The 15,877-nt window shown below is 46.8% G+C and overlaps 2 protein-coding genes across 4 annotated transcripts in view; both read right to left on the reverse strand.

Annotated features, from left to right (window-relative positions):
• VPS33B (VPS33B late endosome and lysosome associated) overlaps positions 1-627 on the reverse strand; it is a 20,348-nt gene extending 19,721 nt beyond the window's left edge. The window contains exon 1 of the mRNA XM_024766542.1: positions 211-627. Within this exon, the coding sequence (XP_024622310.1) occupies positions 211-306 (96 nt within the window). The 5' untranslated portion in view covers positions 307-627. The remainder of the gene's footprint in view (positions 1-210) is intronic.
• Positions 628-4,958: 4,331 nt separating this feature from the next.
• NGRN (neugrin, neurite outgrowth associated) lies at positions 4,959-15,605 on the reverse strand. Of its 3 annotated transcripts, none has more exons than XM_024766546.1 (7): positions 15,478-15,605; positions 13,982-14,067; positions 13,461-13,569; positions 12,769-12,865; positions 11,180-11,618; positions 10,677-10,787; positions 4,959-6,049 (listed from the first exon to the last, which is right to left on the reverse strand). In XM_024766546.1, exons 5-7 carry the CDS (start codon positions 11,341-11,343, stop codon positions 5,437-5,439), a joined length of 888 nt encoding a protein of 295 aa, XP_024622314.1. In that variant the 5' UTR covers positions 11,344-11,618; positions 12,769-12,865; positions 13,461-13,569; positions 13,982-14,067; positions 15,478-15,605; the 3' UTR covers positions 4,959-5,436. The 3 variants fall into 3 exon arrangements, with proteins under 3 accessions (XP_024622314.1, XP_024622312.1, XP_024622313.1); XM_024766544.1 differs by having other exon boundaries at positions 12,769-12,961; XM_024766545.1 differs by having other exon boundaries at positions 12,769-12,964.
• Positions 15,606-15,877: the final 272 nt, after the last annotated feature.

Below are 15,877 nucleotides of genomic sequence, written 5' to 3' on the forward strand. Positions count from 1 at the left end.
CGGGGGGGAGGATGGATTTCCATTAACTCTCTGGCCAGATCGTCCCAAGTTTCCCTCCCTGAGTGCTTCATTTTGGACCTGCCACAGAAGCTCCAAGGACAATACCAAGGGCCAAGAGCAAGACCAAGGGAGCTCAGTAAGAAAGAACTATGCATCCAGCGAGTGCTGGCTGCTGATACAGTAAAGGCCCCCAGCGTGGCAGGCACTGACCTGCTCCAGCAGATAGATGAGCTGGTCTCGGGCCAGCCTCTTGAGCATGGAGAAGTCAGGCAGCTCTGGGGCATCCGGCCGATGGGGAAAAGCCATGGCAGCGGTCACCTGGGCCGCAGGGTGGAAGAAGAGGGACGCCCTCCGCTCTGAGAAGGCCGGCAGCACCCCAGGGTAAGCGCAGGATGGCTCTCCTTCAGGTAAGAGCACGGACTTCGAAAGAGCCCCCGAAGGGGCCCTCGCTCCTCGGCCACAATGGAGGAATGAATGGCCACCTCCTGGCCGGACAGCCGCAGCCTCGGGGGACCTCGCCTCAGGCTTGCAGCCACTTTGTCCCACCCCACCCCTCCCGGTCCACTCTGCCGGTCCGCAGGATCTCGGTCTACACCTGCAGAGATACCCGCCTCCTGCCAAAGAGAGGGACGACTTCCTAGACCTCCCGGAAGTCCCGTGCACTCTACCAGCGCTTAGCGTAACCGGAAAAGGACGGCGTCCTGGAAGGGACATTTGAAAACGAGCGGCAACGCGTCAAGGTTCAGTTTCATTCCTGACCAGAGGCGAGTGTTCCTGTGATAAAAGAATTATACCTTAAACTAACTTTGAGGGGTACACCCAATTCTCCTAGCTCACTCAAGCAAGCGATGGGCACTTGCTCGATTTTCAGAACTTGGTGAAATCGGCGAAACCAACTCGGAATCCGGAGGGCATTGATCACTGAGGATCTGGGCTGTCAATCAAATCTACTCCACAAATTTAGCTGCAGGCTGGGAGCTCTCTCGCTTCCGAACTGCGGGAGGCCAGACGTGTGGAGATGCGGGGCGGGTGTGAGGGGAGAGAAGAGGACCGCGTTAGTAGCCAATGGAAGCCAAGTCTCGCCAGCTGTGACCTTTCAATACGGAGTTTTGGCTCATTAATACACTTCGTGGGAAAATGGGTAAATAAACTGTGGCATATTCATACAATAAAAATAACTGAATAAATGAAAGAAGCCAGACACGAGAGTGGCATCTGTATGCCATTTATATCAGGTTCTCGAACAGGAAAAACTATAGTGAAAAATTTCAGAAAAGTGATTGACTTTGGGGATGAAAATTGGGAAGAAAATAAGGGAATTTTCAGGGGTGATGGTAAAGATCTATATTTACCTTGTTAAAAAAAAAAGCTTATGAGAGACATTATAATGGACAGATCCGGCTGACAATACCTAGACTCACTAATCAATCGTGACATCACATCATCATCTCCTGGTGAGATGCATGGGAAACACATGTTAAACCTGATCAAGCCTCAGGATCTAATTACCAGTTCATAGGAAATACAGAGGGTAGTGGAAACACGATAAAAGACATCAAAAGGATAAAATCAACCATGTCTAAAAAGCAGAAAATTATATGGGTCAAATAACCTGTCAAATGACAATGAGAAGAAAGTGGAAGGGGAAACTACTTTAGAATAAAAGACTTCTGGGACATAACAACACAATGCAATATTGCAATGTGTGGATTTTGTTTGGATCCTAATTCAAAGAAATCAACCAGAATATTATTAGGATATTAGCTGATAATAAGGAATTCCTAAAACTTTCAAGGTATAGTAATGGCTTATATGTCTATGTTAAAAAGGAGCCCCTATCTCTTTGAGACACAGACTGAAGTACTTACAGATGAAATAATATGATGTCTGGGATTTGCTTTAAAATAAGCCAAAGGGAGCTGTGGGGCAATGAAGAAAGATTGGCCATTTGTTAAATGTTGAAGCTGGGTGATGGGTACACAGGGGTTCATTGCACTACAATATTCTACTTTCGAATGTTCGAAAACTTCTATAATAGAAGATTAAGCAACAAAACAAAACTTTTATGCTCACACTGGGCTTCAAGAGTTTGTTTAGTATTTTTTACTGAGCTTCCTCTCACCCCCTCCCCTTAGATCAAATCTCAGCGCTGCACAGACATGTAGAAGCTGCCCTTCACAGATGAGTGACATATACACCCTCCAGGTTGCAGGGATTTAAGTCCCTTCTGTTGTACAGTTTGCCAGCCTCTTGAGTTTGGCCCCAAGTTGCTGTGAGGTGCCCATTTCACCCACAGTTGCTTTTATTCCAGCTTGAGCAGTCTTGTTATCTGTTGCCTCCTCCACCAGATGCTGCACCTGCACCCCCAAATCTCCACCTCATCCAGTGTGATGTCAAAGTCCTTTGTTGTGTCATGAAACAGGTCTGCCTGGGGATAGGGCACCATGGAGTCCTATGACCCCCACCCAATGGAACACAGGCTGAGTGAGTCCCCATTCACCTGTCCAGCCTCTCTGCTTGGGATGGGGCAGTGGGGGGCTGGGGAGAAGGGACAATTTTCCCAAACACCTCAATGACAGTGGGTTAGGATCTGAGACACTGTCAGCATAGAGCAGGAACAGGTCAACCTGCAGGAAGTTTAGGCTTTCTTGGCTGAGATCTGGATGCACAGGCTGGCAAAGGTAAAAGGCCGGGCTTTCTGCCATTGTGGATTGGCTGATTGGTGTAAGGTTTCCCAGCCATTTCTTCATTCACTCAACCAATATTGAAATCTATGTTGGGGGAATTCCCTGGCGGTACAGTGGTTAAGACTCTGCACTTCCACTACAGGGGACACAGGTTCAATCCCTGGTCGGGGAGCTAAGATCCCGCCTGCTGCGTGGCACAGCCGAAAAAGAAAAGGGAGAAAGAAAGAAATCTATGTTGGGAGTGGAACTACAGCAATGAACACATACACGTCTCCTACCCTTATGGGATCTACCTTCTAATGGGGCAAGGTGGGTGATGACAAATAATGGATTAGTAATACATTTCAAATACTAGGGAAAATTAAACAGGGTGTGGTGATAGAACATGAAGGGAGCTGTTTTAGACTAGGGTGAAAAGGCCTATGAAAGTAACATTTGACCTGAGGCCTGAATGGCAAGGACCCAGCCAAGTGAAAATCTGGGGACAAAGAACTAGTAAGTGCAAAAGCCTTAGATTAGCATTTACAAGAATGGAAACAAAAGATTTAAGCTAGAGAGCATTAGGATGGTGCTGGATGAGGTAAATGGAAAACATATCCAAGCTAGCAATAAAAGCTTCTAATATTTCATAGTCCCCTGGGGAAAGGACACAAATGATTTGCAGGAGTTAGAAATGCATATTTAAGCAGTCAAATAGCATCTTGCTCCTCTAAGTTATTTTTTTTAAATAAATTTATTTATTTTTGGCTGCATTGAGTCTTCGTTGCGGCACGCAGGCTTTCTTTAGTTGCAGTGAGCGTGAGCTACTCTGCATTGCGGTGCGCAGGCTTCTCATTGCAGTGGGTTCTCTCATTGCGGAGCACGGGCTCTAGGCACGCGGGCTCAGTAGTTGTGGTGCGTGGGCTCAGTCGTTGTGCTGCATGGGCTTAGTTGCTCTGCGGCTTGTGTGGGATCTTCCAGGACCAGGGATCGAACCCGTGGCCCCTGCATTGGCAGGCAGATTCTTAACCACTGCACCACCAGGGAAGTTCCTCCTCTAGGGTTCTAATGGCAAATTACCCTTTTAAAAATCGTAATTATATTGACGTTTTTATTATAAGTTACATGATAGTGACAGAGCAGTGAGAACAAGGGCCTTATCTGTCCACTGCTCTATTACCAGAAGCTGGATTCCCTAACTTTGACTGGCATGTGATAGGGCCTTGTCCATTTCTACTGAACAGATGCTCAAGTTAACAGTAATCAGTGATATAATTGCCATGAATGACATTTGCAATAGCAAGACACATGACCAGGCTGTCAGTGACGGTTGGAATATCAATGTTTTCATTAGAAAAACATCCTGCATGTATTTAAATTCTGAATAGCCAATTTTTGCTGGTAAATTGTTAAAATGAGACATTGTTGAGAACTGTCATTGGACTCCTATGTTGCTTGAATGTCTCCATTAGTCTTTTGATAATCACTTTCTGATATTAATAAAGTATTCTAAAAGAATCAGTGAATTAACAGAAATTATGCCAGGCAGTGATAGATTCCTGGAATTTTAGAAACCTTGAATTAGGAATCAGACCTAGGTTCAAGTCCCACTGCTGTCACTCACTTGCAGCTATGTGACCTTGGGCATATCCAAAAACCTTTGAGACCGTATTTGGGTTTTTTTTTCATGTATTTATTTACTTTCATTTATTTATTTGGTTTGCACCGGGTCTTAGTTGTGGCTCGCCGGCTCCTTAGTTGCGGCATGCGTGTGGGATCTAGTTCCCTGACCAGGGATGGAACCCCGGGCCCCCTGCATTGGGAGCACAGAGTCTTAACCACTGCGCCACCAGGGAAGTCCCAAGACCATATTTGTAAAAGGGATCTATTATCTATTCTTGCCTAAATCACAACACCCTTGTAAAAATCTGATTAAAGCTGTAAAATAAGATACTACTTAAGCTTTTGGAAGTGGCTGGAGGTTACGTTGAGAGCCTGTAGAGCCTTTGCCTGCTTTGCATGTTTTGTTTGGTCAAATCCCCACAGCCCCATTGTTTTAGAGCCCTAGCAACTAAAAGAGGAGCTGCTTTAGACTGGGTGTTTAGGGAAGGCCCAATGTCCAGTTTTTGGCTGTCAAAGTCCATCACTGAGCAGGGCTGATAGGCACAGAGCCCTTTATTAGGGATTCCTCTGGCCCCATCTCTCTCCCAATATTTAGACAAGGGACCCTTTGCCTCTTCCCTTCCCTTCACAGGTAAACCCTCCCAATCCCAGAGAGCATCAATCAACACAGACTGCTACATTTTACTTTATTTTGCACATAATGAAGATAACTAAGCAGTTCCAGAACTGTTAGTATTCATTAATCAAGAAGTAAATGAGGTGAGAAGACAAACTTTTAATTTCCTCCCAAACATACTGCAAGTATCACAGAAACTTGTAACAACACATGCAATACAGGCTGGTTTCAACATACAGAGAGCCCAAGCAAGAAGGGTGAGTCCTGAAGATCCATGTGGGTCACAGGAGGAGCAGTGCTCCAGGAGGCTGGAATCTACCCAGTCACTCACCCCGCTCCCACACAGAACTACCCTGTGAAGTTCTCTGCCCTTTGTCAGATTCAAATCCAAGAAGCTCTTTCATCCCACATTCCAGGCTCATCACTACCCCCCATTCCAAGGTGGTTAATCCACACACAGAAATCCAGGCAGAACCAAATATACTTGCCCAGCTGTGTTTCTTGTGGCATTTCCACAAGCCAGGCTCCAGCTCAAATTCTGTACAGGAAGTTCCCATTGCTGTCAAAGAACTCTCGTCCCCTCTGCACGACTTTGTTGCTAAAGTTCTGGTCACCTGGCTCCCCTGCCTTCAACTCTGCCAGCTTCTTGTCACTTGGCAATCCATCACTGTCAGTTCCTCTGGTGCCTCCACAGTCACTGGTGAACTTCTGCAGCTCTCTCGGATGACCTGGGGCTGCAGCAACAGGCACAAAGCTCTTCTCCTCCTCCAGGCCCTGGATTCCTTTATTCCTTTCCTTCTGTCTCCTTGGTGTATTTGTTCTGTGAGTGTTCAATTCTGTCACTTTCAAAGCTGTGCTGTGACCATGGCCTTTGGATGAGGCTTCATCCCCTGGCATCAGCAAAGAGCCTGATACAGAATGGCTTGCAGAAAGCGGTGCTGAGGTATCCCCAGAGCCTGGGACCTGCTGGAGTGAGCGGGCAAGCCCAATTTTCTTAAGGACTTTTTGATCCTGCTTCAGTTTCTGCTCCAATGTGGGCACAAACTTGCTTTTTAAAACCCTTCGGATCACATCAGTGCTGACATCAAAGCCTTCAGCCAATCTGGGAACTGACCAGGACTCTGCAAATTCCCTGTGTAAATACCTATGAAAAAAAGAAGCAGGTTTTCAATCTGTGAAGAAGTCTCCTATCAGAACAGTTAACTGATAATACCAGTGATAAATACATGAAAAGAAGAGGGCTTGGAAAAACTGCAAACGCAGTGTTTATCTTGTGCCACTAAATGGCTGCGGTCCATTCCTGTGTGCTAACAGCGACACCCAACTACTCTTAGTCATTTCATTTCATATCAACTGAATTCCTCTCTCACTGCACGGCAGGCCCCAGTTAGATCCTGGGGATGCATGATGAGTGTCTTTCCCTTCAAAGAGCATACAGTCTGGTGGTGGAGACAGATACAGTAACATACAAAAACACTATGAGAAATATCCCAGCAGAGGATGCTGTGAGAGCACCGGGGAGGAAGAGGCAGGGACAGGCTATCACCACATTTGCGGGGTGGCCCAGGAATGGCTTCAGGAAGTCCACGCTAGAGCTGGTCTGAAAAGATGAGTTGTCATAAGCTGGCAGAGGGAAGGAGAGGAAGAAAAGGTCAAAGGTACTGATGGTAGAGTGAGCAGCAGGTGGAACACGAAGAAGCACATCACCTTTGCTGGGAACAGCTCAGTCTGTGTGACGGGGCGGCAGGAGCAGGGTCATGTCACGCTCAGGGATTCCGGAGCCCATCCCAACGCAACAGTGAACCAAGGACGGCGTTTAAGGAGCAGAATGCCATGAGCAAATTTTCATTTTGAAGCTCAATCCAGTGGTAGTGAAAGACGGCAGTCATCAGTTAGATTCCCTGAACTATAACCTGCTTAATGAATAATAACCTGTAACCTGCCTTCACTGACCAAGCTTGCTTTAATTGTTCATGCAAACTGCATACCCTCCAAGCTTCACATAGCCTAGACAATGTATCACAAGACTCCTTTAACTGCCCCCTATAGATAACACCTCTGACCATGGGTCACTCTGGTAACAGTTGCTTAAGTTGTTGTTCAGGAACATGGGGCTAGTTTTGCCCAGTTCAAACTAGTTGAGACCACTGACCATTCAGCTGGGCCTGTACAAGTGTCCAATGGGTGACCTTTCAATGTCAAGGGCCAAAAACTCCATCCTCAGATCATGCTAATGCTGCCCACCATTTTCTGAACATGCATCCCATGAAGAACCAGGTAACTCAGATACCCCTGTGCAGAGCACCAATTACTTCATCTTTTTCTAACATTTAATCACCTTTCCCGAAGCCTCAGACCACCATGCTTCTTTACCCCATAAATATCCTAAGCCTCTTTCTTCAAGGAGGCAGATTTGAGACTTGTTCTCCCATCTCCTTGCTTGGCTGCCTATGAATAAACCCTTTCTCTGCTGCAAACCTCGGGGTCTTAGCAATGACTTGCTGTGCATCAGACAAATGAACCTGGTTCAGTAACAGTAGTTTCTCAGTGCAAGACTAGAGATGGAAAGATCAGGCAAGAGGCTGTCACAGTAATCCAGACAGTCTGAACTGAGACAGTGGCAATGAGAGCCGAGAAGGAAAGAGACTTGAGGAATATTTTAGGAAGGCCAAGTGGTTACACTTGGTAAGGAACTAAATACTGGGCAAAGAAATAGGCTAAGATTCAGCATCCTTTTTTTTTTAGTTAATTAATTAATTTTTGGCTGTGCTGGGTCTTTGTTGCTGCACAGGCTTTCTTTAGTTGCGGCGAGCGAGGCCACTCCTTATTGCAGTGCGTGGGCCTCTCATTGTGCTGGCCCCTCTTGTTGCAGAGCACAGGCTCCAGGAACGTGGGCTTCAGTAGTTGTGGCATGCGGGCTCAGCAGTTGTGGCTCACAGGCTCTAGAGCACAGGCTTGATATTTGTGGCACACAGGCTTTGTTGCTCTGCGGCGTGTGGGATCCTCCCGGACCAGGGCTCGAACCTGCATCCCCTGCATTGGCAGGTGGACTCCCAACCACTGCGCCACCAGGGAAGTCCCAAGATTCAGTATCTTTAGAGTGGGTGATTGGTGGGACCATTTGGGTTTATAGCAAAAATAGGAGAATGAAATTGTTAGGGAATAATGATGAATTCTATTCTGTACATGTTGAGTTTAAGGAACCTGTGTGACAGCCAAACAGCAACATCTAGTGCACAGCTGACTATATAGGGTTCAGAAGAAAAACATGGACTGGATATGATAGATCTGGAAGTCATAAGCCAATAGCAGGAGTGGTTGAAGCCATGCAAGTGGCTGGCATTAGGCAGGGAAATATGCAGAGTGAGATAAACGACCAAGGACACAACTCTAAAAACTACAATAATTAAGATACAGGAGGAAGACGGGGAGCCCACGGAGGAAACAGAAACCAGTCCTAGAAATAGAAGTGAGTGGTAGCCTGGGTCAAGGGAGAATTTCAAGAATGCAGACAAGGTCAAATGCTGCAGAAATGTTAGTCACGCTAAAGCCTTGAGTGTCAGTTATGCCTAGCACCGAGGAAGTCACTGGTAGATGTGTGGATAATAGTTTCATTGTTGTGATGAAACAAACAAAAATGAGGGTAGGGAGCCAGGGAGCCAGCAGGGAACTAAAGGAGGAGGGAGTGTAGTATAGCCTTGACAGTTGGGTTTCCTTTTCTTTGTAACCCAAGTGACTGACTTAAGCTTTGCTTGCCAAGGTATGCACTTCAAAGATGGCTATCTCCAATAAACACACTGCCAGCCACACAACTAGATAAAAAGCCAGGCTTCCCCCCACCCCTCCATTGAGGCACGTTTGTTTTAGAGATTATGGTTGGCTTCAATAACTAACCACTTGGGCCACTTGCTTTTTTTCTTCTTGCACTTTAAATTCCTGTTAAGGAACTTCCCTGGTGGTCCAGTGGCTAAGACTCCATGCTCCCAATGCAGGGGGCCCGGGTTTGATCCCTGGTCAGGAACTAGATCCCACATGCTGCAACTAAGAGTTTGCATGCTGCAACTAAAGATCCCGCATGCCGCAACAAAGACCTGGCACAGCCAAAATAAATAAATAATTTAAAATAAAATAAAAAAAAAAATTTTTAATTCCTGTTAAATTCACCAATAAAGAGTGAGCCCTCAAAACCCTAGGCCCCCACCCTCAACCCCAATAAAAGAAGAACCCCAGGCCCTTGCACCTCTACCCATGACCTTGCTGTGTGGCCCCAGGTGTGCCATATAATTTCCAGGTCCTGTAAATAATAAATCTTTATTTTTTAAGCGTTTCCTGGTGGTCATTGCTGACGACCCGGCAGTTTTCTGATGGTTATTGCTGAAGGGCATCTTGCAGTCTTAAGAACCACAAGGGCTGGCTCAGCCACAACACTGGTTATTGACAGACTGAGACCGGCACACAACATGGACAACCTTAAGTTGACAGATGTAGGTCCCTGAGAAATTAGGTAGGGATTTGACCTAGAGCACCCAGAGGACTGGTCCTAGACAAGTGAAGGACTACCACTTCCCCAGAGATGTGAACAGAGTACACGATTGAGAGTGAAGGTAAGGAGGAGACCAAGAAGCTTTAAACAGTTCTTACCTAATAGCCTGTTTTTTCTCTGAAATATAAGGATATTTATTGATCACAAAAGGGGAGGTGACAGGTGGGAAGATGGAAAGGTTGAAAAGGCTGGTGTTCAAGATAGGAGAGGAAGCTGACAGGAGAAAGCTGCTACAGGCTCATAAAATCTTGATCAGCTCTATAAAACCCCCTTTATTCTAAGTCTCAATTCCAGAGTTATTCTGATGGGAATGGAAAAAGGAACATGACCTACAAAGGACTATTTAGCAATATTTATCAAAATGCAAGTTCATTGGCCCTTCGGTTCAGTAGCAACCCTACTTCTAGGAAAGTATGTAACACATACGTTTATGTAAGTGTAAAAACTTCTGGCAGATATTTAGAGTATACAAAGTTATGCACTGGAGCAAGTGAGTGGAAACAATTCAAGTGCCCACCATAAAAGACAGGTAAAATAAACTACAGTTTACTAAGCACCTACAGAAAAGAATGAGGAGCTCTCTCTTGGGAAGTGAAAAGAGCTTCAGAATATATTAAGCGAACAAAGCAAGGTACAGAACAGCATTTATAGTATTCTACTGTTTGTGATTATAGAAGTGAAAAAAAAATTCTGTATTCATACGTGCTTGCTTCTATTTGCATAATGAAACCTAGAAAATGACCCAAAAACCTATTAAAAATAGTATCCATAGGAAACTAGGGGGGATTAACACCTCTCAATGCGTATGCCCTGTTATACTGTTCTAATTTTGAGCCATATGTATTATCTATTCAAAACGAAAAACTTAAAATTTAAAAAAGGATCTCTTTTCTAAGATACGGATCCTCTCTTCAGAGCAACGTAACCATGGAAGCTCCATCCCTGGTCCTTAGATCAAGAACGTCATGATCTACTTACTATACACGGGTTAAATGTTGTGACGCCTGTATTACTATTTTAAAATTTCGGCAAAAAACGAACCGTGTCATAACGTTAAAAACTATTACATCTAGATGGCGGGCTCATCGACGTTTATCTTATTACTTGACTTTTCTGTTAGAAATCTTGAAAGATAAAAAGCAAAAAATACAAAAACAACGTTCTAAGTTCTAAGCCCCAGTATCCTTCACTGCTCATCACAGGAGATCCTAACTGCCAACAGTCTTACCGGATCTGCTCCATGGCTTCCCACGTCAGGGTCCTGGGCGGGGAACCTGGCGCCTCCATTTGCTTCCGAATTTTCTGGAACCGGATAGCTTTTCTCTGTCGTTTCAGGGCGCTGGGAGAGAGAACCAATGGCAGAAGCCATGCGTGGAAGCCAGATGGGTGGTTTGAGAGCCCTGGGCTAAGTCAGAGCGCCCAGCCCGCTTCTCTTTGCAAGGGCAACCTGGCCATGTCTGTCAGCCTAGACCTGCTCTGAACACCGCCCCAGAAATCTAACACCAAGAACAACAGTCCATAAGCTGTTGCCGAATTCTTTAAACGCGTGATGAAATACGTCCTTGGTGAAGGGACTCGTGGTCCCAAAGGAGCTAACAGCTGCCCCTGTGCCCCTGACAACGGGTGAGAAATAAGGACCGCCGCAGGACGCCCGGCGCCAAGGGGGCGCGGCCTGGGGCGCCCAGGCCCGAGGCCCTGCTTCAGGCTGAGGGCCCGGGAAGGAGACGGTACCTCTCCACCTCCTGCAGCTCCCGCTCCTCCGGCTCCCAGTCGGAATCGGGGTCCGGCTCACGGCCGACAGATCCCGGGATCGCCACGCCTCGGGTAGCAAACCCACAGCGAGCGACCGCGGCACGGACACCCCCGCCCAGCAAGCAGTTCAGAGAAACCGCCATGTCGACGAGAAAAAGCCCTCTCCCACCCCCGCCACAGGGTAGCTCCTGAAGCCGGGGGGGCGGGACCGGAATTGGGCGGGAAGCAGAGGGGCTGGCGCGTCTTTTCCGCTTCCGTCTGAGGGCGTGACTTCTGGGCTTGAACTGCTTTGGCACCCGCCTTCACCCGTTGTAATTACAGAGCAGGCTTCTGGTTTTCATAAGTGCAATGGTGTCCACTTGTAAACTAGCACTCCAAGTTATCATAGTCTTTTAGGTTTCTGATTATAGAGTAGTATCTGTTAATTACAGAAAATTTAGAAGAACAAAAAGAAGATAAAAACCTCTGATCTTACTGTGAAATAAGCATATTGGCTATGAGCATGGACTCTAGGGCAGGACTTACTGAGTTTGAACCCTGGCTTTGCCACTCATTACCTTGTTCTTTCTTTATTCCTTCCTTCCTTCTTTGCTTTAGATGAAAATGGGATCATATAACATTTTTAAATGGCTGCCTAGTATTCTGATTCTATGATTGTACTGTTGTTTTTTAAGTCCAGTAGTTTTCAACTTTTTTTTCATTGAAAGACATGTGCACAGTCCAGTCTCGTGGGAATACCTAGGGTATTTACAGTTATACTTCACCTTCATTCACACAGACATTTGAGTGCCTACTGTGTGCCAGGTCCTCAGGATATCATGGCAAATCAGATACGCACTGGCCTGCATATCGCAATGCAAGTGGTGAAGAGTGATACTATTACAGGAATAATCCTCACTCTACTCAAGTTCATTTTTATTATTAACAAATTATAATTGAGTATCAGCAACACATTACCATGTTTGTAACCCATCTTACAATTAAAACAACAGTGGGTAAACAATACTGATTTAAACAATAACCTGTTATTGAATGACTAAACTGTTTTCTCTGTTTCATAATTATAAACCTCCTTAGGTAATGGTTTCTAGAGGAGCTTTGTTGAAAATAAAAAGAAAAAAGAACAAAGCCCATAAAGTTCCTTACATGCTAATAGGAAATAGCTATAAAATGCATAAATAGCTGTAAAATGCATTGGTAAGTAGGATACAGACAGTGTGAAAGTTATGCTATTGTCTGGGTAAAGGGAGAAAACAATTTATATAAGTACATGTATATATGTGCATTAAATGTTTGTGAAAGTATACACATGACCCAGGGAACATTGATTGGCTCCAGGGAGGAAAACTGAGTAGCTGGAGGAGGAGAGTAGGAGAGAGACTATTCACTGTGTCTTTGGAATTTGCATAGATAATGCATCACTTATCTATGATATGTGGTGTATTATCGATGCAAAAAAATGTTTTTAATAGCTAATCAACCCCAGACTGCCTTCTCCATCTAGAGAAGGACTTTTACTCTCAGGAAAGTAATAAGGTAAGTTACACAACTAAACACACGTCAAACACCTGAGGCCCCTGGCTTCTCTTGGCTGTTGGTGGCACTGGAAAAGCCGCTCCTTGACTCGCCACTTATCCTCTTCTGTCACCTTTCTTTTGTCACGCCCTGGAGGTTGACAAGGGTCATGGTATCACAGAGAAGTGCATCCTTCACTTCTCGATCAAGGTGTGAGTCGGTGGTGAAGCTTGGAGAGTAGTTTACCTGCTGGGAGGAGTCATTATCCATCCCCTTCCTAGACCACCTAAGCAAGTCATGATTCTTGCAGGCCCAGCTGGAGGTTCTAGGAGAGACATCCCCCTCCAGTGCCCGCCCCCCGCTTCGTGGCCTCAGCCAAGGAAGCTGGATGTTCTGACTGACTTCCAAGACCACAGGACTCTGCCACAGAGATCCCTCCAGTGCATAGGCTGGTGAGAGCAAATCAGACAGCCTGACTCTATAGCGATAGTGTCCTTAAAGGCAAGGCTTACATGAGGAACTTTTGGGATCCAAAACCTGGGTTCCTACAGTGGAGGCCAGAGACCACCAAGATTGGATTTAGCAGGTCAGAAGTGCAAATGTCTTACACCTTCTGCTAGATCCTATCCACCCTAGTGCCTCTGCATCCCCCATCCTGTGTTCCACCACTTGAATACACTCCTATCCCACGTGTCCTGTTCATGGGTGGACCTTGGTTTTGCAAAGCCCGGGAGATAATCCTCACCTCCAGCAGCCAGGGCTTCCGCTTGTGGTCCAGCAAGATGTCAAAACCGAGGATCTCAAAACAGGCACATGTACCTCCACTCAGATACTGGGGAAAACAGGTTCGGTAGCTGTGGCAAAGAACAGAATGTGCCGAGATGATGGCTTTGATGATGATGTCCTCAATATCTCCCCACAGCTCTCGGGGGTCGTAGCTGTGCTCTCACAGCCAGGCGTTGAGTGTTGACAGCTTCCTATGAGGCCCAGTGCTCAGAGGAAGATCAGTGGGGCCGGGCTGCAGACGGGAAGCTCCCTAACACTAATCGTAATTCCATGCCTAGGTTCCTTGTGCTTTAAGGGGTTGCCGCCAGCTTGGAGCAGGGTTTAATTATAGGGTGGGGTTTGGGGCTGCACCTGGTGGTCAGGCACAGGACAGGGGTCTATAAGGGTTGAGCCAGCTCAACCTCCCAAGGGCTGACTCAGCTCTGCGGAGACTGTGGGGCTAAAGGGCAGAAAAAGAGGAGAAAATAGAGTAGGGCATACCTCTTACTGCCCACAGCATCATCCCGGACAAAATTCTCATTGTGTCTGTTGACGACATAGTTGGTCAGGTGCATGCAGGTGTCATCCTGGGAAGAGAGTGGCCCTGTGGTCAGGCTACTTCCATGCAGTTCTTCTCTCCAGCCATTCGTTGCCTTCTGATTACCTACCCCACCCCTGGATGGCTCATCTCCTGTCCCTCTTCACAGAGGACTGTCCTGTAAGCTCCTGGGGAAGAGGTGTGCCCTTCCTGCAGGCATGGCTTTTCTGCAGTCAGCACCCCCTCAATGCTGTCCTTCCAGCCAGGTGCCAAGGCGCTCCAGGGTTCACTCCTTGTTCATGTGTGACAAGCTAGCTGCATGACAAGCCCCTCTACCTGGTTTCTCCACAGAACCTCAGCACTTGTGGCAGTGGAAGAGAAGAGGGTGCTGCCCTGCACTCTAGTGCTGCTGGTTGGCCTCTTTTTTTTTTTTTAAGGATTTTTTTTCTAAAGAATTTTTTTTTATGTGGACCATTTTTTAAAGTCTCTATTGAATTTGTTACAATATTGCTTCTGTTTTATATTTTGGTTTTCTGGCCAGGAGGCAGGTGGGATCTTAGCTCCCTGACCAGGGATCGAATCCACACCCCCTGCATTGGAAGGCGAAGTCTTAAACACTGGACTGCCAGGTAAGTTCCCCAGCTGGCCTCTTATCAGGTTGCTGTGGCTGGGCTCCACGTAGGGCATGGTGGTAAAGCTCGCCAGGCCCTCCTCATACATGGAGATCCGAAGAGGGTCACAGGATGTGATTAGGACATACATTCGCATGTCAAACTTGAAGCCATCAATAAGGAAGGGCTGAGAGCATGCAAACCCACCAGGGAAAAGTAATAATACAGTGGTCACTCAGTATCTGCAGGAGATTGGATCCAGGACCCCAACCCCCCATGGATACCAAACTCCACGGATGCTCAAGTCCATTGTATAAAAGGGTGTCAGCCCTCCATATCCACGGGTTCCACATCTGCAGATATGGAGGGAGGGCCGACTGTACTTTTGAAGTACTTACTATGTACCATAAACTGTTGTAAGCACTTCAAATACATAATAACTCATTTAATTTTCACAGTAACCAAAAAAAATTTTTTTTCACAGTAACCATATAAGGTAGTTACTGGTTTTTTGTGGGTTTTTTTTGCGGTACACGGGCCTCTCACTGTTGTGGCCTCTCCCGTTGCGGAGCACAGGCTCCAGACGCGCAGGCTCAGCGACCCGCTGCTCCACGGCATGTGGGATCTTCCCGGAGCGGGGCACGAACCCGTGTCCCCTGCATCGGCAGGCGGACTCTCAACCACTGCGCCACCAGGGAAGCCCTAACCTCCTCTTTTCAGCTAAAACTTCCCTTTTACTTCCATCCCCCTGAGACATTCTAGGTCCCAGAGCCAGAGTCTGGTGGGAACTGAGATGGCGAACCCTTTCCTCCCCCAGAATCTCAACCTGGGGAGCCAGGCTCACTCACTCTGCAGGGAGGCACCAGATGCACGGGAAGATGTTGCACTCAGTAGGATAGAGTTTCTGCATGCGGCTGAGGTTCCGAGCCAGCAGATCTTTGTGGCAGATTTCTGTCATGCCAGGGAAGTGGTTGACTTTCTGAAACAGAGCCAGTTGGTTATACTATCGCCCAGAGTAAGGGGCAGTTCCTGGGGCCTGAACATTCCAGATAGCAGTGGAAAAGGACTGGGGAGGTCAAGGGAGAAGTCACAGTGGAGGTAAACACTGCACCTAGCCCCCAAGGGAGAAAAGGAAGGCTCCCTAAGGCAGGTGGGAAACTGCTGCTTGGCCTCTCCCCAAAACACACATACACAGCAAGGTTAGCAAATGAGGGTCGGTGAGAAGGGCTAGCCAGGACTTTGGGCATT

Source organism: Neophocaena asiaeorientalis, unplaced genomic scaffold, assembly GCF_003031525.2.
Source record: "Neophocaena asiaeorientalis asiaeorientalis breed wild unplaced genomic scaffold, Neophocaena_asiaeorientalis_V1.1 scaffold346, whole genome shotgun sequence".
Taxonomy (NCBI): domain Eukaryota; kingdom Metazoa; phylum Chordata; class Mammalia; order Artiodactyla; family Phocoenidae; genus Neophocaena; species Neophocaena asiaeorientalis.

Coding starts and splice junctions, on each gene's coding strand:
- NGRN (XM_024766546.1), bottom strand. CDS start 11,343: ATGGCGGTTTCTCTGAACTGCTTGCTGGGCGGGGGTGTCCGTGCCGCG. Junction 10,788..11,179: donor GAGCTGCAGGAGGTGGAGAG/GTACCGTCTCCT, acceptor TCTCTCTCCCAG/CGCCCTGAAACGACAGAGAA. Junction 6,050..10,676: donor GAAGCCATGGAGCAGATCCG/GTAAGACTGTTG, acceptor TTTTTTTCATAG/GTATTTACACAGGGAATTTG.